Source organism: Cimex lectularius, unplaced genomic scaffold, assembly GCF_000648675.2.
Source record: "Cimex lectularius strain Harlan isolate CLEC.00 unplaced genomic scaffold, Clec_2.1 scaffold75, whole genome shotgun sequence".
Taxonomy (NCBI): Eukaryota; Metazoa; Arthropoda; class Insecta; order Hemiptera; family Cimicidae; genus Cimex; species Cimex lectularius.
Genome location: NW_019392758.1, coordinates 577763 through 601807, shown reverse-complemented (window position 1 = coordinate 601807; position 24045 = coordinate 577763). Strand labels below are relative to the sequence as shown.

At 33.8% G+C, this 24045-nt stretch overlaps 1 protein-coding gene across 7 annotated transcripts; it reads left to right on the top strand.

The window, feature by feature from the left end:
* The first annotated feature begins 290 nt into the window (after nucleotides 1-290).
* On the top strand, nucleotides 291-23029 carry LOC106661032 (T-related protein). Of its 7 annotated transcripts, none has more exons than XM_014384132.2 (8): nucleotides 291-519; nucleotides 18795-18920; nucleotides 21734-21829; nucleotides 21892-22060; nucleotides 22130-22264; nucleotides 22322-22433; nucleotides 22487-22612; nucleotides 22669-23028. In XM_014384132.2, exons 1-8 carry the CDS (start codon nucleotides 506-508, stop codon nucleotides 22830-22832), a joined length of 942 nt encoding a protein of 313 aa, XP_014239618.1. In that variant the 5' UTR covers nucleotides 291-505; the 3' UTR covers nucleotides 22833-23028. The 7 variants fall into 7 exon arrangements, with proteins under 7 accessions (XP_014239618.1, XP_024083120.1, XP_024083119.1 ...); XM_024227352.1 differs by having other exon boundaries at nucleotides 291-514; nucleotides 22669-23027; XM_024227351.1 differs by lacking the exon at nucleotides 291-519 and adding an exon at nucleotides 1009-1100 and having other exon boundaries at nucleotides 22669-23027.
* Nucleotides 23030-24045: the final 1016 nt, after the last annotated feature.

The window sequence follows — 24045 nt, the reverse complement described above, 5'->3', positions numbered from 1 at the left end:
AAATGTTGGCACGATGTGGAGAATGTTTTTCTAAAACCGCATCACACCAGACGCATCTCACGATCTTCGAATAATCATTACTAACGGTCGTTAAACACCACGCACACCTAAATCCAATACCTCATTTAAAGTCAAGTTATTAATGTTTATATCTGTTTAATCTACTTATTTATATTACTGTTAATTTAATAAATTGTCTAATGATATTTTTATCTTTACTGTATATATCATTTTGCCTATTTGTACGTACTACCCACATCAGTGCCGCTGGATTACCTTACAGTGTGAGCAGTGTCAATGCCGTAAGCGGGGAACACGCCCGACACAACGCAACGGGACGTGACCCCTACGCCAGTTCTATGAACAATTTTCCATAATATTGCATTACCCCCATTGCATATTTGCCTGACGTAACGCAACCAAAGTTCCCCACTGGCCAGATTTTCTTTCGAGTAGCGTCAAGTATACTCAAAGACGAAAGAATCCGTCACTCATATTTTTAGAAATGATGAAGGTGGGGTGAGTATGTAGATTCACTTTTTTTACATGATGGTTCTACTCACAAATTTAATTGTACAAATTTAATATATATATATAATAANATATAATAATACAATATTATAATTGTATAACATATAAGTAGGTAAGTATGTTGGATTCGAATGCAGGCCCGCTGGATTCGAACCCGGGACCTTTACCTTACAATGAAGACCGCCATGTCAACGCCTAAACCGTCGCGGCCACCGACGCCCCTCTATTGTTTGTTATTTCAAACTATATATACTTTTGCCATTATATTAATTACAACATGCTTATTTTAACGTAAACCAAATTAAACTAGCTCAAAAATTAATGAGTTTTAATAAAAATTATTAACTGTGATGGTTTGATAAAAAATTATCCAAACACCTGAATACCATTTAGTGATAGAATGAATTTTACTAACAATTTATTACCTGGTTTTGCTCATAATAATGAATTAAAAGTAACTATTTAAAAAATTTAAGAAAGTGCATGTCGAAACGCGTTTGAATAACTAAACACCCACGAGTTGAGACAGACGCAATAAGTAACCAAGTGCCGGTTCAACAGTAATTTAGGTACATTTACAGTGATTATTATTAATTTTTCCAACTTTCCCATTTGATTTGATTTGATTCGATTCATTTGTTAGCTGCCTTTTATCTATCAATAACTTCCTTAATCCCATTAACGTTGATCTCGATTCTGTATAATTCACACCCAAAAACAAAATATCAAATATTTATATAATCTGTCTTTGAGGCTAAAGTATTATCTTTAACAGGTGTATTTATCTATTTATATCTCTTCACCTGAAAAAGTTGCTGGAATCTGAATGTCCATATTGTAACCCGATGTTTTTAATCCCTGTTGCGGCTTCCGTCGACTCCAATCAAGCCATAAAACGTCCTTCTACTTCGGTCCTCTCGAAATTGCTTTATTGCCGTCCGTCTTTACCCTGCTGTTTAGCCGGGGCTTTCACAATAAACATTCCCATGAATATCTGTGCGGTTGGCTTAGAACGTAATTTATGCTCACTTTCATTCAAATCGTATGCATGAATTTGTTGTTGAGATTTTTAAATTTTATTTTGTTGTTTATCCGTCGGTCGTCACATATCCGCGTATTTATTATAGGGAAAAGGCCTTCAGTCGTAAAACCCGAAAACCTCTGCGCATATATTGAAAACACATTTTGTTTAAATTACACGTTTTTGATAAGTACTTATTATTCGGAAATCGTGAGATGCGGTCTGGTGTGATGTAGGTTTCAGAAAAACATTTTCTTTATCGTGCCACGTTCCGATCTTTATTGAGATCATCTTCAGGGCTCAAAGTGTTTGTTTTCTGCGTAAGTGTGCCATTCTTACGTGTCATGTTGTTAAGTACGTATGTTAAATCCAACCTGAGATTTATATTTAAGAAAATCTATTGTTGACACCTTTGGCATAAAAAGGTTACCTATGAAACCTCAAATAATATAAAAGCACTTTTTTTCATTTCCACAGTGCTTAACTTCAGTACTTAACTAGTACTTTAATAAAGTTTCTCTCAAGCATTTGACAGGGCAGCATCGTGGCCTGCTGTGTAAACTTAAGCAGATACTTCTTCACTTATTACAGTACCCCATCTTCAAATCTTACTTATCCGATCGTACTTTTATATAGACCCAAAGTTTCTATATATCTACTATTTATTCTATAAACGCTAGACTTCCTCAAGGAAGTATACTAACACCACTCCTTCCTACCTTCACACTGCTGACCTTCAATATTTCTCTAACCTTGTCATAGCTCTTGGTCGACATCACCACAGCATGGAACCGTGGTTTTACACTTGGACAATTGGAAAATCAAGCTCAATGAAAATAAATCCCACTATCTAATTTCCACCTTAAACTTTACAAAACCTTCCTCTAATCTTCCTCCACAATATAATTATAATCACGACAAACCACGTACGCATACCATAGTTTTCACACAATACTTAAAATTCCAATTATTGCAATTAATTAATCATTCTCTCTTTATTCTAACTCCCAACTCAACCTACCTTTCGAATTGTTTCCCATCCTGATTAAACTACATTTGAAAAATGGCAAAAAGGGGGAAAATTCGAAAGGTAGGTTGAGATGGGGAATTGGTGTCTGAGTGGATCGAAGTCACGATAGCTGAAGTGGTTGGAGCAGAGGCGTGTTGAGTCGAGGGTCGTGGGTTCGAGTCCCGCCCGTGACACTGACTTTTTCATTTCAACCAATACCTTACATGAAAAGATTAATTAATTGAAAGAAGTTATTTCGTCAATCGAATCACGAAATAATGGATTGAAATTATTGTACATTTAAACACATGCACAATTTAAACGAAGAGGTTTGTGCATCGCTGCTCAACTAGTCCCACTGTGTTTATTATGTACATATTTAATTTCTAAAGAAACGACTTCCGTATCGCAAATACGAAATGCGATTGAAACACTTACTACTGTCATACAATATTGTGATAGTATTAATTTGTAATATTACTAACAATTAATGGGAAAACTTAAATTATTATTACTTAAAAAATTCACTAGTTTTCGTAATACGCTTGACAAAATAATATCTTTCAATTAATTAATCTGTATTTAAGGTATTGGTTGAGATAAAAAAGTCAGTCACGAGCAGGATTCGAACCCACGACCTTCGGCTAATACGCCGCTGCTATCGTGACTTCGATTCACTCGGGCATTAACTTCCCATCTCAACCCCATCTTTTGAATTTTCCCTCCTTTTTCCCATTTTTCAAATGTCGTGTAATCTATTTGATTCTCGGCGACAAATGAAATGAACACGGAGAGCTTTAGTGAATATATACTTCATTTAACTTATTAAATTCAGACCAAATAATATCTTTCAATTAATTAATCTGTATTTATTATCGAATCCCGCTTGTGACACTGACTTTTTTTATCTCAACCAATACCTTAAATACAGATTAATTAATTGAAAATATTATTACTTAATGTAACCCAGCTGTGATCTTTATAAGAATTTATTGCATTATGTGTTGGTAGATTAAGGTTTTTCTTTACTTTTCCTCTAACTGAATAATTTGATAAGCAAAACAGTCACCCTCAAAAAATGTTAAACTGATCATAGACATAGGGTTCTGAAGGAAAAAGAGCTAAAAATATTTATGTAAACATGTTGTAATGTTGTAATTTCGGAATAAAGATTTTTATTATTGTGTGGTGATTAGTCACCATTAGCCGTAGATGATTATTCGTAATAGTAGTACATGATTATTCGGAGATTGTTAGATATCCTAGAATCCTAGGAGATTTTCAGGGCCTGGGATTTATAACATTATTTAAATTATACAAATACAAGTAGGATGTGAAAAAATGAATTTCTATCATTGTATAAATTAATTTTTTCACATTCTAGATGTATTTGTATAATTTAAACAATGTTTGTAAATCCCAGGTCCTGAAGATGATCTCAATAAAGATCGAAACGTTGGAATAATAATGAAAATGTTTTTCTAAACTAAGTCACACCAGACCGCATCTCACGAAATCCGAATAATCATTCATTAACAGTCATTAAACACCACACGTGGAAAGATAATTATGATCAAAACAGTGGAAGCTCACTAAAGAAAGAACGAAAGTTAAATTAATAGATGCATAGGTAAGACATCCTTAGGGGGATGATTAAGAAAAGTTTCTAGGATATCATGAATTTCGTTGTGTTTTCTTGTGTACTGATAGCAGAAAAACAATAAAATACAACATAGATTTGCAAGAATAAATAAAATTATAAACGTTGAAATATGATGGAAAGGAACACTATATATAAGAAGCACAAGACTATATAAAATGAAAGGCGAGAGAAAATGTGAAAAAAAGACAAAAGGTTGGTTATCAGGAAGAAAACTTGTACCGCAAAAATTAAACGTGTTTATAATAGTTAATATTCTTCATTATTTATATAGATTTATAAGAATGGATTGGCTCTTGCTGTTTATCGTTATTCAAGTGTGTTTAGATAGTACAAATAATTAAAACATTCTAGTAGCAGTTGATGGGATATGTGTAAAGATTGGAATAAATGTGTGGTGATTAGTGACCGTTAATCGATATTTATTTAGAAATCGTGAGATGCGGTCTGGTGTGATGTAGGTTTCAGAAAAACACTCTCGACACGACACGCAAGAATGGCACAATTACACAGAAGACAAACACTTTGAGCCCTGAAGATGATCTCAATAAAGATCGAAACGTTGGCACGACAAAGAAAATGTTTTTTCTGAAATTTACATCACACCAGACCGCATCTCACGATTTTTAAATAAATAAAGATTGTTATAAAGTTGATAGTAGAAAAGAAAAATTTAAACAATAGGTTCTTTACGTGTTATCTGAGAGTAAATAGCTGACAAAATAATTATAAATAAAATGGTAATAATAATAACTAGTCTGCCACATGGTATTTGTCATGCGAACTGTTGAATTGTTCGATGACAGGAATTGTAACTCTCTCTCATTTCTATCTATTTATCTTTCTATGGCTATCTCTCTTGTTTATCTATCCATTCATCTCTCTCTCTCTCTCTCTCTCTCTCTCTCTCTCTCTCTCTTCCTTTGATTAGTTTTATCTTTCACTTTTATGTCATATTTACCATTTCTGTCTCACTTTCTTCCCTTTTCTGTTTCTTTTTCTTTGTCTCTGTCTTTATCCCTCTCTCTTACCCTGTCTCTGTCTCCCTCTCTCTCTCTATCGCTTCCAAAACTTAAATATATATGTAATCGACCACTACACTTCTACGTAATTGATTATCGTCTTTGTACTTTGAAATTAAACAGGAGCTCAAGATTGTTGAAATATTTCATCGGAAATTTTCTTATTTCTCAGGTGTTCTGATTATTACGGTTTAGTTAAATGTTGTAAAGCGATCTTTGAACCCCACGTTATGGAAATTTGTACGCCATCTGCGAAAATTCCAATAGAATGAGAGATGACGTCCCGTGGTAAAAGCCCGAGTTGGCACATAGTTTCGTGTCTTCCCGATTACCGAACCAAGAGGATCTTTGTAGATTCATAAAAAAAAGAGGATTTGTAAGTTGGGCTTGTGTGCTAAGAGCGACGTCTCCTATGTATCCTCCGAAGTACTAATTACAAATACAAACACGGACGGGTTTTTTGAGAGCCAGCGTCTCTGACACACTTAAAATTCATTCCTCTCCTTTGAGCCGGTCCACCTCCCACGACCGGCGTTAACCGGTATAAAACACATTGTTAAAATTGTAAAATTCGCTTGTCTGTATGTTTCTAACAAGGGTTGAAATGGTAATGTAAAAGTATATTCTACAATAATTAGCGTTTTAATAAAGAAAGCCACGTTTCTTTTTTTAATCACTACAACAGTTAGTTGTATACTACGTGTATGCAAATAATCTTAAGCAAATAAAAAAATATTTTAAAAAAACCAACGGTGCTGTAGAATACTCCACTAGTGTTACCAAATATTAATATAATTGAAAGCGTGTTTCAAAATGATGCGGAATTTGCAAAATTTGAATATTACCTCTAATTTCGGACGCGATTTTAATAATCTGCATATTTTTTTGAAATTATTTAGAGATCGTGAGATGCGGTCTGGTGTGACGTAGGTTTAGAAAAACATTTTCATTATCGTTCCAACGTTTCGATCTTTATTGATATCATCTTCTGGGCTCAAAGTGTTTGTTTTCTGTTTAAGTGTTCTCAGTAAAGATCGAAACGTTGGCATGATAAAAAAAAGTTTTTCTAAACCTACGTCACACTAGACCCCCATCTCACAATCATTAATCATTATCTTTCAACCTTGTTCCCTCTCTCACTCTCTCCCACTCCGTCACACACAGACACAAGCATCATCTTGAAATATTAATTTAATACCTTGTTCTGCATATCCTTGCTGATTTTTGTTGTTTCAAATAAAAGTTAAGGCAAAAGTTAAACCTATCAAAAAATAGGTTTATCACCTCGCAGACACACGAGAGGAAATTTCAAAGTGAAATATTAAGGTTTTGGACTCTTAAAAGTTATAACTTAAGTAAACAAACATCTCATCATCTACCTACCATTACATATTATATATCATCATTATATTATATATATCTATATACCCATCTGTCAAACTATAAGTATGTATATATCACCCCCTTCTCGTTTTCATGCTGTCGCTCAGCATCCTTGCTTCGTTAGCTAATGCGGTTCTCGTCTCGTCGTAAAAAAAAGCTAAACGCGTAACCCCTATGAAAACAAGGAATGTTGAGTATATTTGTGAGTACAAATTTTTCCAAATGTCCAGCCGAAGACAAACAGGGCCGGCTCGGATCAAAGGAAGGACACGGGATCGGAGGAGGAAGGATTAACATGTTTATTGTAGGCACTGCTCAGGTACACCGTTGGAGAGTGACCGTCGTAAAGACCTAGGAAAAAGTGTTGGTAGTTTATTCACCGTCGAACCGTCTGACTTTTCTCTACTTTCCCACTTGTTTTTGTACTTGACAAATAAGGATTAAAAAGGAACTGCCTACAGAAGAAGAAGTAAGTACATAAGTTAGTTCATTTTTACTTGGCTTATGGCAAATTCGAAGATTAACATGTTTTATACTTCCAATTATAAATCATTCATCTGCTTGTTGCTCATCTAACATAATTTCTTGTCTTAAAACTGCCTTGATTTATTGATTGATTTGGCATTTAACGAGATTCTACAAATGTTCCAATTTGTTCATACACCATCCAAAAGCCATGGAAAATTTTTAATCCGCGAGAATAAGACGATCTTGGGGTAAACAGGATTTATGAGCTTCACCCACCCCTTTATACCATTAAACGAATTTTTCTAAAAATTATTTATATTTAATTATATTTCAAAGGATTGCAAGTTTAAGTTTTCATATCGTAATAATACGTAGGACTAACGTACAATATATTTTCTTTGAAGTAAATTTTTGCAGATAGACACTTCATTTTAGGAGTTACAAAGTTTAAAAAAATAATAAAACTAATCACAGTATAATTATCTTTTTTTTTAGGAATCCGTTGAATGCTATTGTCGCGCTATTATGATTTGACTTTAGCAAGTTTTTTATTTGATAGTGACATAGATAATTTGAACAAAACAATTTTGAACAAATACATTCTCGTGTTTCATCATCGTCTGTAGAAAAAAATATTCCTTCCTTCAGCGTTTATCAGAATTTTGCTATCTTCCTTATTAAAATTGGCGTATTCTAATTATTGTAAACTGAATGAACTCCTGGAATTGTGAACAGAGCAGAAATGTGATAGTAGTATGAAGCACGCCATTGGATAAAACGAACAATTTCTTAAAAATTGATTAAGATTTAAATTTCAAAGCTATGAGTCTCAAGTGTGGTTTGATGGATGGGCTATTTCTATTGTCAGAACTCACCGTTGTATCGGTGCAACGCCCTCCGGCAAATGTGCAAATTGAGTGGCAAAATAAATTTCTTGAAAGATTCTGCCATTGACAAATTAAAACATTGAAAGCTATTAGAAACATTAAATTGTTTAAAAAATTTAAACGCAAATATAAATATTATGTAGTTCATAAATTTATGTGTATTTTTGTAATGTTATTTGCTGGGCACAATCATTTTAACAGAAAAATAGTGAGTGAAGAATATTTCTTATGACATTGCAAACATTATGATTTTAAAATAGCAAATAGGTACAAAAATTACGACAAGGCTGTAACTTTTTTTCTCTTCTCACCAATCCTGGACAATCATTTCGTTAAAATAGTTCACACAGAATATTTAAAGATCCAAAGATCAAAAACAACGAAGAATAGTTTAAATAACCCACTAAAAAGTTTACATAGGAACGGAGCTTTCTTAGCTTAATTAACTTGTTAATAATATAAACGACTTATTTATGTTAAAAACTTAAATTTAATAATGATACAACATTTTTTAATAAATTCAATACAAAATTTGTTGCTTTTTGTTTCAAAATTTACATGATAATTATCATAAAAATCTTTCTGTTAGTCCGTACTCGATTTGTCGGTCTGTTGAATGCGTTTCGACATTTCGCCATTTTAACGTGTTTGGTTTATAACTCGTAAAATTATAAAAAAGACAGGAAAGCCAGAATAACTCACAGTCCCAACACTGAAGATGGCAAAAACCGAAAACAAAATTATCTGAACCCATCAAACTGTTTTGATATCGAAAAAAAAATTGAAAAAGATTCTTACTATTTTGCTGCTTGCACCGAGTGTGTGTATATATATATATATATATTTATTTATTTTTTTTTTTTTTTACAGAATGCAGGCGTTGCCTATCGTCTAATTTCAATATACTTTGTGTCATTTTTATTATTATTATGGCCCTGCTGAATTTCTCTTGACCAATGATGCTATAAAAAAAACGTGTTTAATATTTTTTAGTTTAATTTCAAATTTGCACCTTTTTTGGAGAAAAATTATACCCGGTACCTCAGGCCTAGTTCAAATTCAAAATTTCAAATATGACCCTATACATCCTGACACATCATTTTAATGGATTTATTATACTGAAAATAACGGTGCAATCGGATTTTAAGTTGGTCAAAAAATGACAAAGTTAGAGCAGAAAGTTTGAAATAAAAAAGTAATTTTTTTTTAACGAGGGTTCGCAACAGGAGAGGTTATATATCAACCCTCGGAGTGCCGGTATTTTTGAAAAAAAGCCCATTTGTATGTATGTCGGCCCTGCATTCGAACCCGGGACCTTTACCTTACAGTGATGACCGCCATGTCAACCAACACCAAAACGGTTGCAGCCACCGACGCCCCCGTTTGCTATTTATTAATCACATTTCATGTTCGAACTGCCTGCTTTGCGTAAAGATGCAAAGATTTGCTCTTCACCGGTGCTCAGAGCGATAGATTCTGGGGAGATTGATTGATAAGCATTTTCTATCCTTTGCCGCAGTTCTTCAGCTGAGGTTGCTGGGTTATGGCGTAGACACTTTTTTAAATGGCGACACAGAAAAGTCAAGTGGAGTTAAATCGGGTGACCGAGGAGGCCAACAGATTGGGAAATAAGGTCCTAGCCATCTATCCCGAAAGTGACGATTAATAACTTCTCGCCTGCAAAGATTTGTATGCGGGTCATCCATCAAGTTGGAGCATCATCCTTTGTCGTTGTTGCATCATCTAATAGTGTTGGTAAAACCTCCCTCAAACAATTGAGGAACTGAGCTTCATCAATTATTTTCGTAGAAATGAGGCTCAATTAATTTATTTCCCTAAAGTCCACACCAAACGCTGATACTGTGATCACCTGATGATGAGAAGAGTACAAAATTCTTGGATTTTCCTCTGCCCACGTTCAAAAATTCCTACACTTTAGTATGCCATTAGAAGTGAACTACAAATCACTTCAAAACAATTCTCCAACTTCCCCGAAACTATCTCAAAACTAATAACTATATCAATGAAGATCGAAACGTTGGCACGATAAGGAAATGTTTTTCTAAACAAAACATCACTCATGACCGCATCTCACGATCTCTAAATAATCATTAATTAACGGTCACTAAATACTGCACATGAGTAAACATAGATAAACCCACTGGCCATGACAGCTCGTTAACGCTACTTACTGGCGCATAGACGGACATGCAAAAAATTCCACCCACTTGTAATATAACTTGATTTGTCTATACTTTTATATATTAATAAAAATTTCACGTTTTTTAATATTTAATAATTGAGTCTTTGCTTAAAAAAGTAAATGGCTAAGGAAAACGAAGAAAACAAAGAAGGAAAGATACTTTTTTTAGAATTTTAATTAACATTTCAATATCGCGTATTTCCTCCTCTTGCCTTAATTACATCTTGAAGATGCCTCGGCATACATAATACCAACCTGGAAATGTCTTTTTGCTGGAGGTCAGGCCATTCTTCATGAAGAGTCCTTTCAAGATCGTGGAGGGTATCAGGAAGTGATGGACGTCCTCTTATTCGTCTTTTGAGGTTATCTATAAATATTTGATGGGGTTCGAGTCTAGAGAACGGTATGGCCTGGCTAATAATGTTATGCTGTTGAAGGTACGTTTGTTCTATGCGAGCGACATGTGGACGGGCATTATCATGCATTAGAATAGGATAGGCAACGCATGATGTTCCAAAATTTCATCCACATTGCTAGTGGCCGCCAAAGACCCTCTACTAAAAAAATTGACTCTGCGCGACTATCAGTTGAAATTCCCGCCCATACCACCACTGAACTAAGTTGAAAAGGTTGGCTCATTTCGCCTTCTCCACACTCTTTCACGCCCATCTGGAGATCGTAGAGCAAATCTAAACTCATCTGTAAAAAGTACAGCAGACCAATTGTCCAAGTCTTCTCGAGCAAATGCGAGCCGTGCCGCTGTGTACCGGTCAATTCTGGTCCTCTTACGGGGCGAATCAGTTCATACTAATTTAATCTTCTTCGAGCAGTGCGTTCAGAAATTTGGACACCTCGAACCTTCCTGGAGCTGATGAATCACTTAAACAAAGGTAAGGTGCCGGTATCGTAAAATTCTCAAATTCAAAAAACGGTTATCCTGTGATTCTGTTACCTAGGGTGTCCAGAACCGGGTATGGTAGGACCCAGTTTCTCGAAAACGTCTAACGGCGTCTCGCAGAGTTTCGTAGTAGACTACGATGGCAATAGCCAACATGATGGAACGTCCATCATCAATAAATGCCACACCACACACAATATCCTCAGCACTAAGTAGCATTTTTGAGTTTAAAACTTGAAACTAAGAAAACAATGATGAAAATTAAACAGTTTATTGCTTCTCAATTTAAATGGGACTGAACAAACATTTTAAATTTCTGTGTGGTGATTAGTGACCAATTTAGTGACCAAAAGTCAATGATTATTCGAAAATCGTGAGATGCGGTCTGGTGTGACGTAGGTTTTAGAATAACATTTTCTTTATCGTTCCAACGTTTCGATCTTTATTGAGATCATCTTCAGGGCCTGAGATTTACAAACATTGTTTACATTTAATAAATACATGTAGGATGTGGAAAAAAAGCTATATAAAAATATATAAACAGCAATATCTCACTGGCACTCTCACACGACACACAAGAATGGCACAATTACGCAGAAAACAAACACTTTGAGTGAGTAGAAATACTTTGATTGAATATAAAACATATTTTTTTGCATTGTATAAATTCACTTTTTTTCCACGTCCTACATGTATTTTTTAAATGTAAACAATGTTTGTAAATCCCAGGCCCTGAAGATGATCTCAATAAAGATCGAAACGTTGGCTCAATAAAGAAAATGTTATTCTAAAACCTACGTCACACCAGACCGCATCTCACGATTTCCGAATAATCATTTTAATTTTCGTAAAATGTAAACATTGAAAAATTCTTTATCCTTTTGGATGGATTAAGTGTGATTACTTCTAATTGATATTTTAAAACATAGCATACAAATATTTATTGATAAAAACAATGAGACATGGGCAGAATTGTCTTTTATCGAGAAAATGAAAAAAAAATCAATTGGGTGGAATTTTTTGCCTGTCAGTGTAGTTTCTGTTTATTTCCACAATAGGTGTCATTTCTTTGATTGCATGTTTTAAAAGTTTGTTGAATTGCTTCTGCGAGTCCAGCATACTACTTGGAATAGTAGAAATAAAACGCTTGTAAGGGTAAAGATTTATGATGCAGGCTATCAGTCCTGCAGAGAGGACATCTTTCTCGCCTTCTAGGAACTAAAATGGCGAGTATTCGTCTGGAATATTAATGTTGGACGAGTCATACCGTCCAATTAAGTAGAAGGGGCGTAATCCTCTGCGGAGGGGTGAGAGTTTTAGCTTAGTTCGCAGAAAAAGGGGATAAGAGCCATGAGAGGGCGTCCCCGGTCGTGGCAAATCCAATGGGAAGAAGGATAGCTATCTCTTGTCCAATGGCCTCTGGCCAAATACTCCCACTCGGCCGAGCTTTCCGGACGAGTAGCACCAACTTGTCAATTGATCCGAGCAAGTGCCTCCGTCAACTGGACCGCGACAACCTCAGGTAAGCTGCCGGGGTTTTTGAGCTTTTTAACACTCGCCTGCCAAAGCCGAACCGCGTCCACTTACGTCACTAGGTGCCTAGGTGCGATGAACGGGACTTTTCTCGAATAAGTGCTAACTAATAAGAGGTTTACGGCTGGCAATTTGCCCCTTTTACCCCTATTGGAAACAATAATATTGGTTCTTCCTCTTTACGGCTTTTCAACTCGATTTGCTTGCGAATCCGACCAATTTTAAACTGGCGAAAGATCAAACATTTGCCCTGAGTTTAAATCGAAAAACCTGTCATTATTTAGTCAACCAAGAAAAAAACATTAAATCGAATCTTTCTAAAAAGTCAGTTCCTATTAACGTTTCTTGTTTTCACGTCCGTTATTGTATTATGATTCCCCGGTATTAAAGAATTTTAAGATTCAAAACTCTTTTAGACAGAAATATCTGTGATATCTTGTTAACAATAGAAGACCACTAGAAAGGATGGAGTACGTTTTCTGAAATTTGTTGGTCTCTAGGTTTGGAAATAGTAGTTTACAATCACATATTTAGTTTACAATTACATCAAAATATTGTTCATATGTGTGATTAGTGACCGTTAGTCGATGATTATTCAGAAATCGTGAGATGCAGTCTGGTGTGATGTAGGTTTCAGAAAAAAACATTTTCTTTATCGTTCCAACGTTTCGATCTTTATTGAGATCATCTTCAGGGATCAAAGTGTTTGTTTTCTGTGCAATTGTGCCATTCTTGCGAGTCGTGTTGAGAGTGCCAGTGATATATTGCTATTTTATGTTTATATATTTTTTCCATATCCTACATTTATTTGTCAAATTTAAACAATGTTTGTAAATCCCAGGTCCTGAAGATGATCTCAATAAAGATCGAAACCTTGGCACGATAAAGAAAATGTTTTTCTTAAACCTACATCACACCAGACCGCATCTCACGATTTCTGAATAATCATATTTTTCATATTTATAGTTCTCTACAGTTGTGACCCGTTTTTAATAACTGTACCAAATTAAACTAATATTTTAATATTTTTTTGGGAGGGATTGTCTTCGAACTTCAGAAATTGGGGGAAAGTTTTATTTATTTTTTTATCATTTTTTTCAGTGACCGGTTGTTTAATAACTGTACAGAAAATTTCACGAGAATTCCACATATCAAAAGGTTTCAAAACTTTCTTTCTACAGCCCACTTGAAATTAAACAAAATCCCCAAATTAAACTAATATTTTAATATTGAGGGGGGGGATTGTGTCACACTAGACCGCATCTCGCGATCTCCAAATAATAATAATTTTACAGTTCTAAAACCCTGTAATGTTCCCCTAGATCAGTGGAAAAGCGTTTCAAAGCTATCGAAGTTTTTGTGATTTTCTAAAAAATTCTGAGGTGATTGGAAGTAGGACAATTTGCTTTTAAAAGGATTTTTTTTGACAAAAATTTGAATTCGGGAGAAAACGATTTTTTTTGCTACTTTAAAACACAGAATGAATCAATCTACGAGCAAGCAAGCAAATCTAAAATTTGGTATTATTATATACACTAAACTATATTATGGCAAAAATATCTATTGAAATAAATACATAATTATTTTGTGACCGAGCGACAAACCAGCATAGATTTAAATATGACGGGTATCCTTTGTAGGTTGAATTTCTCTTGAGCAATGACGCCACCAAAAAAGCAAAAAAATACGTGTTTAATATTTTTTAGTCTAGTTTCAAATTTTGATCTTTTTTTGAAAATTAAACGGATACCCAGACACAGTTCAATTTCAAAATTTTAAATGAACGTTAAATTCAGAAGAGTTTAGAACCCTGGCTGATCCAGCTCAAAAAAAAAAAAATCTGTAAACATTTCTATTTAAGGGCTTTAAAGGGTGCATAATTCGATTTTTTTACCTTGCTTATTGTATAAGCTTCTGGGCTTATGTTTTGAGAACTTTTCATGTTAACATTTAATACGATTCTGCATTTTCCTATACGACGTAAAAAATAAATCAACTGATATAAATTTTTTGGCAACGAAAGGTTTAATATTACATAACATTGAAATACTCAACAAAGGTAGGTAATTTTTTTAAAAATTAAGTCTAGCATGTTAAGTTTTATAATATTAGCGTCTCTAATATTTAAAAATCGTGTCTAAAGTGGAAAACGAGAGGATACAGTACCCAGTGTTATTTTGTAATATTAATTGTTATTATTGATACAATTTAATTTAGTACGTTGATCATTGTTTGTGTATCGTATTGATGTTGAAGTAAAATTTAGTGATTCCCCTTAATTCGTGAAAATGTCAATTTCAACTATTAAAAATTACATGAAGAATCTGCATAGTTTTGTGAAATCTTCCTTCGGAACTTTCTAAAGCTAAAATAGCTAAGAGAAAACCAAACTTATTACGTTTTCGATAACATATTCACTTCAAGTCATATCCTGTCCTCCCGTCAGAAAAATAAATAAAATAAATATTCTAATTTGGAATCTGTCGAAGAGAAGATTTAATTGACAAATTTGATTTATTGCTAGAAGTGAAAACTGCGAGCATAGTGGAGCATTTTATGAAATTTTTACGCTAAAACTAAATTTAATTATTTTATTTCTTCAAAATAACATCACAACCTGCTGATTAATGAGTATAATTTATAACAATTATTAATGTATCGGTTCTGTATGGTCAAGTTTTAAAAGACCATTTTTTAAGTAAAATTCTTCGGAAAACTTCGAATTTAATGGTTAGAAGCTAATTTTGAAAGAATCATAACAAATATGTGGTGTTTAGTGACCGTTAGTAAATGATTATTTGGAGATGCGGCCTGGTGTGACGTAGGTTTTAGAAAAACATTTTCTTTATCGTGCCAACGTTTCGATCTTTATTGAGATCATCTTCAGGGCCTGGGATCTATAAACATTGTTTAAATTATACAAATACATGTAGGATGTGGAAAATGAATTTATACAATCCAAAAAAATATTTTTTATATTCAATCAAAGTAGTTCTACTCACTCAAAGGGTTTGTTTTCTGTGTAAGTTTTCACACAGCATCTCCCTATCTTCAAATAATAATCATAACAAATTTTACAATTTCGTCTGTTTTCTCCATAAACTAAGTACTTACATTTTGATAGATTTTACCTTATTACTACCCAACTGATACAATTTGCACATTTTTAGCCCCCCCCCCCCTCCGAATATCTACTAAAATACAAACACGATTTTCGTTTTGACAGTGATCTCTTTCTCATTTAATAATAAATAAGAACATCTTTTCGCCTACTAACGTAATACCTTTTATTGTTATTTAATTTAAAGTTTTATGATTCTTCGAGACTCATTGGTTTTTCGCACTTACATAATAGTCGCAGAATATCTCGAGCGTTATATAACACGAAAAATGGCTAATAAATAAGCCCAAAAAAGGCCATGGATAATGGAAAAACACTTTAAAAACAAATCATTATTACTTTCCCAAAAGGCAGAAATGTAAAGTTAGCTCTTTTTAAGCAAATGGTAGGCCCAAAAGGCAGAATTCTAAAGTTAGCTCCTTTTAACCACGTTAAAAAAAAACCTACTCGATTTATCACAATACGGTGAAATATAATTAGTCATATTTAACTAAAATAATAAAAACCAGCGAGTACAATCAAGTTAATGAGACTATGTCCATTTTTTCTACTTTCAAAGCAGTAAAATCATTTCTTTCGGTAACTATCGTAGAAAACGAACTGGTCAAAATATGAATTTGTTCTCATGCTTATATTAGCATATAAACTTTTGCTATATGCAGTTGTATTTGAAATCAATTGTTTTGTTATTTAATTAACGATAAGAATGATAAATTCGGCCTTTGCGATAATTTAAGAACAACCGAAGAGACTTTAATGCGTAGAATGAAGTTTACATTTTTTGGTGATGGCTGTCTAAATACATCCTGTACTGTTTAAGCCTCCGTATTAAACTATAGCATTAAATAGGATATTAATTTAACAAAAGTCTTATTTCATCTCTATTATTGGCATATTGTGATTACTTTTGATAAAACTGAAACATACAGTTTTACACAATACATTTGAAATAGAGCTAGGAAAGATGTAGGAAACTACATCTTACGGCCTGTTGTAAATTATTGTATTAAATCAACAAGTATATATACACTATTCTTCTTACATATACTACTACATCTACATACTACTATATATAAATACTATTCTAAATAGAAGATAGACAAACTCAAAACAAAAAATATTTGGAATTCAGGAAAATTCAAGAATAAAGATTATGATAACAAGATGATTTCTTAGTGTACTTAAAAGAAATACATAGAGACAAATTCTTGGTGTATTTCGGGAGAATTATAGCTTATTGTTGTTATCACATGTTAAGAAAAAAATATTAATTAATTTATTTAAAATTGTATATTTATTGTAGAATTTAGTTTTCAGAAGGCCAATGATATACCTCGCCCTCTCCACAAAGAAATTCATAGTGTTTTAATATTTTCAACCCTGGGAATAAAGTAAAACATCACATTTAGAATTAGAATAATAATCATTTTCGTACTTTTTCTTCTTCTCGTTCACGACGGCTAACAAATCTTCCAAATTTTCGTCTGACTGTTTGGTCAGCTCCTTTCTTTTCAGATAGTTCTGTTTCGTGACATATTATTCAAGCTTCAAATTCAATTTTTTTTTAAATTAACCTCAATTCTCACTGCATTTTAGTCAAATCAAGAACTACCGAACTTTTCTTGTGCAATTTTTGTCTCTTCCATTATACTTGTCAACAAATTTAATGTAGACTTTTTTCCTGACAACATTTCTCTAATTTGCTGACGACAGATAAGGTCTGAAATATAATTTGAAAAATAAAATATATTTTACTTATAATTAAGAATTTTCTCAGTAAGGTGTGCGTTTAACCATGAGCACTTATACTAAAAACATTTTTTGCTCATAAATTAATAAAAATAGCTCAACAGTGTGTACATGATGGAAATAATTACAATAGTAAATGTAATTAATATATCTCATTAATTTTATCCTCAGTTTCTTTTCTTTATCTTCTGTAATCGAATAGCTTTCGCTATTTATGTTTAAGGATGCATTAATACGTTTTGTACAGAAAGGAAATGTTCCAGTTTATTCACGACATTCTCCAGTATGGCTTTGACCAATTCTGGCTCCATTGTTAAACACTTGCCTAGGTTAACGTTGTAGTTTCTTATACAATCCTCCAACTGGAAAGTAAACCTCCACAATTATTTATTTTCATAAATGATAAAAATAATTTTGGCCCACCTCTGTTTTAAGCTTGGCAACCTCGTTTAAAAGTAATTCCTCAAAGTCGAGGATTTATTTAGTTTATCAGCCTTTATCCAACCCCCGTCACTAACATCAGTGTTATACTGATGATCATTGACCCGCAGGGTTTTGATCTTGCAGGTTCTCCTTTGTTTGATTATCTCTTACAGGCCCCAGACTCTGGACTCAACTCAACTGCTATGTCATTAGTTCAGGCCAGCCTTATATCCTGGCTCAGCCAAGAGAAGTCTTGGGTTGGGAACTGTGGTTGCTGAGGCCTTGGAGACAGTGTACCCCTGGTCCTTGATGAGTTCATGACCGTGGGCTGTGCGCCTTCGATCACAAGCCTCTGAGCGATGCACCTCTCTTTGTTTTCCCAGGAGCTAGTGATATGTCTGGCATTCTCAGATGCGTTCAGTACTGCTTTCTGACGGTATGTCTGTATCTATTCACCTAAGTATTTCTTGTGCACAGAGTTCTGTTACATGGATCTCAGCTTTGAAAATTGATAGTGGGTTTCGCTAGGTCAAAATTAGGAGTTTGACTCCTTCCCCTACATCATATTCATAGAAACCTCGTTCTTGCGGCACTGAACTACTGTTTTATTTAGTGAACCCACCATGGCAGTATTGACATTTAACCCTGTAACACCCTGTATATAAAACCTCTAACCATAGGAGAAACCAGTTAAAGATAGATTTCAACCTTGAAAGATGTTTACACTGTTTTATTAAATAAAACCTAAAAATTAGCTGCAAATATTTCCTTAATTAAGGAGAACATATTTGAAGGAAGAAAATATCCAGATTAATTAAATATTATTGATTGGTTATTTTCCATGTGTCTTATTTAAATCTTTAATACTAAAATTCCTAATTCACAGAATGGAAGATCTTGGAGGAGAGAATATGTACTCGAAGGAGCAGGTGCTGGTAACGTTGGACGACAGAGATTTGTGGACAAGGTTCCAGGTGCTCACTAACGAGATGATCGTCACCAAAAGCGGAAGGTATTAATTGATGATTATCCATGCAGGATGAATGGGAAATAAGTGTTTTTTGTTTTAATTCGAGCGTTTAGGACGACTAATGGTCTAGTTAACCGTACGGACGTCAAGTGCTAAACAGGCGGGAGCTGGTGCTAACTTGCTCGTCGTTAGCGGCAAGGTGCTATTTCTCGATCTGTAACAGCTAACTGACCATTAACGACGACTAATCGCGGTGGGTCAGCATAAATAAACAATTTCCGCTTTCTTATTCAACTGGGTTCGGAGTCCCTTTTGAAAAAGAAGAGGAAATTCAAATATGTCCGATATGTTTCAGCCATTAAGGGTATCCACTATCCTTAGGTATTAGGTAGGCTAGTCTTTTGGACCCAGCGATATCGACACTTTTGTCAGGATGATCAATATTAAAATATCAACTGGGATCGGAGTCCCTTTTGAAAAAGAAGAGAAATCTCAAATATGTCCGATTTGTTTCAGCCGTTACGGGTATCCTTAGGAAGACCAGTTTTTTGGACCCGGCAAAATCGACAATTTTGTCAGGATGATCAGTATTAAAATATATTAAATTCACTAGTTTTCGTGGTCCTCTTGACCAGTCAATATCTTTCAATTAATTAAGGTTTTTATTTGAGATAAAATGCCATTTTTCATCTGGAGGGAAAATTCAAAAGGTGGGGTTGAGATGGGAAGTTGGTGTCCGAGTAGATCGAGGTCACGATGGCTCAAGTGGTAGAGCAGCGGCGTATCTAGCCAAAGATTGTGGGTTCAAATCCCGCTCGTGCCATTGACTTTTTTATCTCAACTAAAAACCTTAATTAATTGAAAGATATTAATTGGTCAAGCGGACCAAGAAAACTAGTGAATTTAATTAGTAAGGATTGTAAAGGTAGTGAGTACTGTAGTAATTGTGCGGGTCCACATAAGAAGGCGGATTGCACGATTGAAATTTTCAAATGTGTGCACTGTGGTAGCAACCATTCTTCAATGGATATAAAATCTTGTCCGGAATATAAAAGGCAGAAATAAATTAAACTAGTCATGACTATGGAAAATTTGTCATATAAGGAGGCTAAGGATAAATCAACGAAAAAATTGTTATCTGACATTGTGAACCCACCTTCCCTATCTGATAAGATGGTCTATCCTAATCTTCCCAACACGATATCACCCAAAACACCTATAAATCCTGTAATAAAACCAGTGAAAGTAGTGGTAACTAGAAAACGAACTCCGTCACAAAGTAATTGGGAATCAAAGGTTAAACAACAATTAATGACACCCTCAACTCCGAGCAAGGTGGAAGGGGTATAATTAAATTTAACCCATACTGAGCAATACCTTCAAATAACACTGCTTTAAATGATATAGTAATTTCGATATTAAATGCAATAGGTAACAAAATTCCCGTACAACAAGAATAGCACATTAAAAACATGATTAAAGACCAAGTTAAAAGTTTAGCATTAATATAGTTATGATAAAAAATCTCAGAATATTACAATGGAACTGTTTAGCTGTAGCGAATAAGGGAAGTTTGGAAATATTTCTTTTTCAAAATAATGTTAATATAGTTGCGTTGTCACAGATATGGTTTAAACCAAAGCATGTTTGTACATTTAAACATTATAACATACTTTGATTAGATTGAGCTGATGGCTACAGAGGAGTAGCTTTGTTTGTTAAAGAAAATTTACCCTTTCAAGAGTTAAAAGTAGTACATGCAAATAATAATGTTATGAGTGTGGTGATTAGTGACCGTTACTCGATGATTATTTGGAAATCGTGAGATGCGGTCTGGTGTGATGTAGGTTTCAGAAAAACATTTTCTTTATCGTGCCAACGTTTCGATCTTTATTGAGATCATCTTCAGGGCGTGATATTTACAAACATTGTTTAAATTTAATGAATACATGGAGGATGTGAAAAAAAGTGAATTTATACAATGCAAAATATATTTTTTATATTCAATCAAAGTATTTCTATTCTCTCAGTGTTTGTTTTATGTGTAATTGTGCCACTCTTGCATGTCGTGTTGAGAGTGCCAGTGAGATATTGCTGTTTTATGTTTATATACGTTGGATTTTGAAGGGGTGGGGAAGGAAGTCAGTATAGAAAAGACAGTTTTGTATAAGGTGTTGGCTTCTTTGAGGTGAAAATTAATTAATAATTAATTACATCCCAATATCAAGAGAGTAAAGCAGCATATCTATGATCGCAAAAAACCCAAGCAATCACTACCCACCGTTTTGAACACAAACACATCGCTTCTGTTTATGCAGTGGAATTAGTTGCGATAAATCAGGCCTTGGAATATGCATTCTCTATTTCCAATAATCATATTGCAATATTGACAGATAGCAGAAGTGCGCTTCAGTTGATTGCTAACAAAAAAAATTCATATAATAGCATATGCCTTAATATCTTAGCTAATTTAGAGAAATTGTATGCTCAGCATAAAAAGGTCCACCTCGCTTGAAGGAAGCAACAACAACTGGTACAATTATAGGTATTAGACTATCTATAAACGACTTAATTGCTAGTTTCAAATGGTCCAAGGAATGGAATAATCAGATTAGGAAGAACAATAAAGGTCGATTTTACATTAACATGAAGAAACAAAAAGAAAACTCGGACCCATCGTTTAGACAATACAGTTTGGGAAGAGACTTCTGTTGTGTTATTTGTCGGTTGAGATCTGGACATGCCTTGTGCAATTCATATCTGTAAATTAATATATCTATTATATTAACATAATACATACATATTTATATTGTTCTTAATAACTGTATCACTATTCTTATAACATATTGTTCTAGGCGAATGTTTCCTGTCGTGAAAGTTACTGTCAGTGGATTAGATCCGACATCAATGTACACCATTCTACTTGAATTTGTGCAAATTGAACAGCATAGGTTATTACATCAAAATATAAATGCAATAACAATTATTTTTATTTTTTCTCCTTCTTATTAAGATGGAAGTACGTGAATGGTGAATGGGTAGCAGGAGGTAAAGCAGAGGCAGCACCATCCAATCCTGTCTATGTACACCCAGAGAGCCCTAACTTTGGAGCACACTGGATGAAAGAACCGGTGTCATTTGCTAAGGTCAAACTCACCAATAAATGCAATGGAAATGGACAGGTTAACTAGTTAAATATTATGTGTACATTTGTTCAAAGTTAAGAGTTGTTAGCTTATTATTCTTTTTAGATAATGTTGAATTCGCTACACAAATATGAGCCAAGAGTACATATAGTCAGAGTTGGGACTGAACAGAGAGTAGTCGTGGCTTATGCATTCCCAGAGACACAATTTATCGCTGTCACAGCATACCAGAATGAAGAAGTAAGGTAGAATACTTTTAGTTAATTTTTAGAAGCTAAAGGCATATATAAATTCCAGGTGACATCGTTGAAAATAAAGTACAACCCTTTTGCCAAGGCTTTCCTTGATGCTAAGGAAAGACCTGACAACCAACAGCAAAATAGAGAATACCAGACACAACATACACAATGTCTGTATGATTTTTTTTCTTCTTTAACACAAGTTTTAACCTATTGTTTTTAGATGATAGTTGTTGGTCAGGAGGTGGGTACACAACATGTGAACGAACCGTGAGAACTCATCCCAAGCATTCACCGTACCCGACTCATGAATCAAGAAATTCATGTGTTCCTTCTCCTCCTGCCATAAGTATGCAATTTTAATGTATCAATGAGCAATATAATTATTAAAAATACAATTTCCAGCTTATACCCCTGAAATGGAGTCACCAGTATGGGCACAATATTACGGTTACCAGGGCCCACAAGCCACCCAGCAGTACTGGTACCAGCCAGAATTTCTGCCTCTGCACCCTGCTTCATTCGTTGAATCAAAACCATCTGATATAAACCAACAACCTGACACTTAGCAAGAAAATTATATTTTGTAAAATTTGTAAGGTACGAATTATAAATTGTAAATATTATTTTAAACAAAATAAATGTCCATGAATATAACTTTAACAACAATACTCCTCAATTCTGTATATATTTAAGAATTTATGTAACAAATATTAGTACAGGAAACTTAAAAAAGCTTTTGTACGTATACATTTTTTACAATGTACATTTGAGCATAAATATAGTTGATTTGAAATATATATTTTACAGTTTTTTATGTTGAAAGATAAAAAGGCAGAAGAAACAGTGATATTTCTTTTTTTCTTCTATAACCAGCTTCCAAAAACAATTTGAGATCCTTTGTCACCAAATAAATAAATAAATAAAAAATAATTTTTTTTTAAACTAAAAATAAAATTGTATACAATTATTGTTATTACTTTTTTTATTTACATATAAGCTAATTATGCACACATATACACAGAAATGTGCTTGTCTTCTCGCAGCTTGCCATCTTGTACTCTTATAAAGTACTTTTCTGCCAACACTCTTTTGACATAACTAATCAAATTGTTGGTCGATATAGTGAGGCACCATCGGCCCACTTGCACTACACATTCATGCTAATAAATACATTTACTCTCAATATACACAAAGGGGAACACAAAACGAGTAATCTATTAATACTATATTTAATCAAACCAAAAATCGAAACAAGGGGCCTAAATATGTCCTGCTGAGCTTAAGAACATTTATCGTATCGGGTGGCATTCCTACACACTCTCTATATGGAACCAAATAATGACACCCTTCCTTTAATAGCAAATAAAAAATAAAAAACCCTTTTTTTACCAATTTGTTTCCTAAAGATTTTCTTAACAATAAAAGTACATAAATTTAAATAATTTTTTAAAACTGGGCTGGGTAACTTCGTAGGTGTAACTGCTAGAAGATTAATAAAAACTTTGACTTTTAATTTATAATATTATAAGTTAAATTTCTTGCTTTTCTTTTGTTGGATATGGTTGAGAATCTGGATTATAACATTAAAAATTTTCAAATGTGCATTAGCCAAAAGATAACTGCAAATATCTGTTTTCCTCGGGGTAAAGGAAGCTGAGTGATAACTGTTCAAAAAATTATTAACGTATTTCAATGGAATTGAATCAACTTCATAACATCTTTCAGATAGTCTCAAACTCTAAAGTTCTCATATTTGTACTTCAAAAATTAAAGACAATC

Coding starts and splice junctions, on each gene's coding strand:
- LOC106661032 (XM_014384133.2), top strand. CDS start 12,495: ATGGCCTCTGGCCAAATACTCCCACTCGGCCGAGCTTTCCGGACGAGT. Junction 21,830..21,891: donor GTGCAAATTGAACAGCATAG/GTTATTACATCA, acceptor CTTCTTATTAAG/ATGGAAGTACGTGAATGGTG. Junction 22,434..22,486: donor CCAGACACAACATACACAAT/GTCTGTATGATT, acceptor TATTGTTTTTAG/ATGATAGTTGTTGGTCAGGA.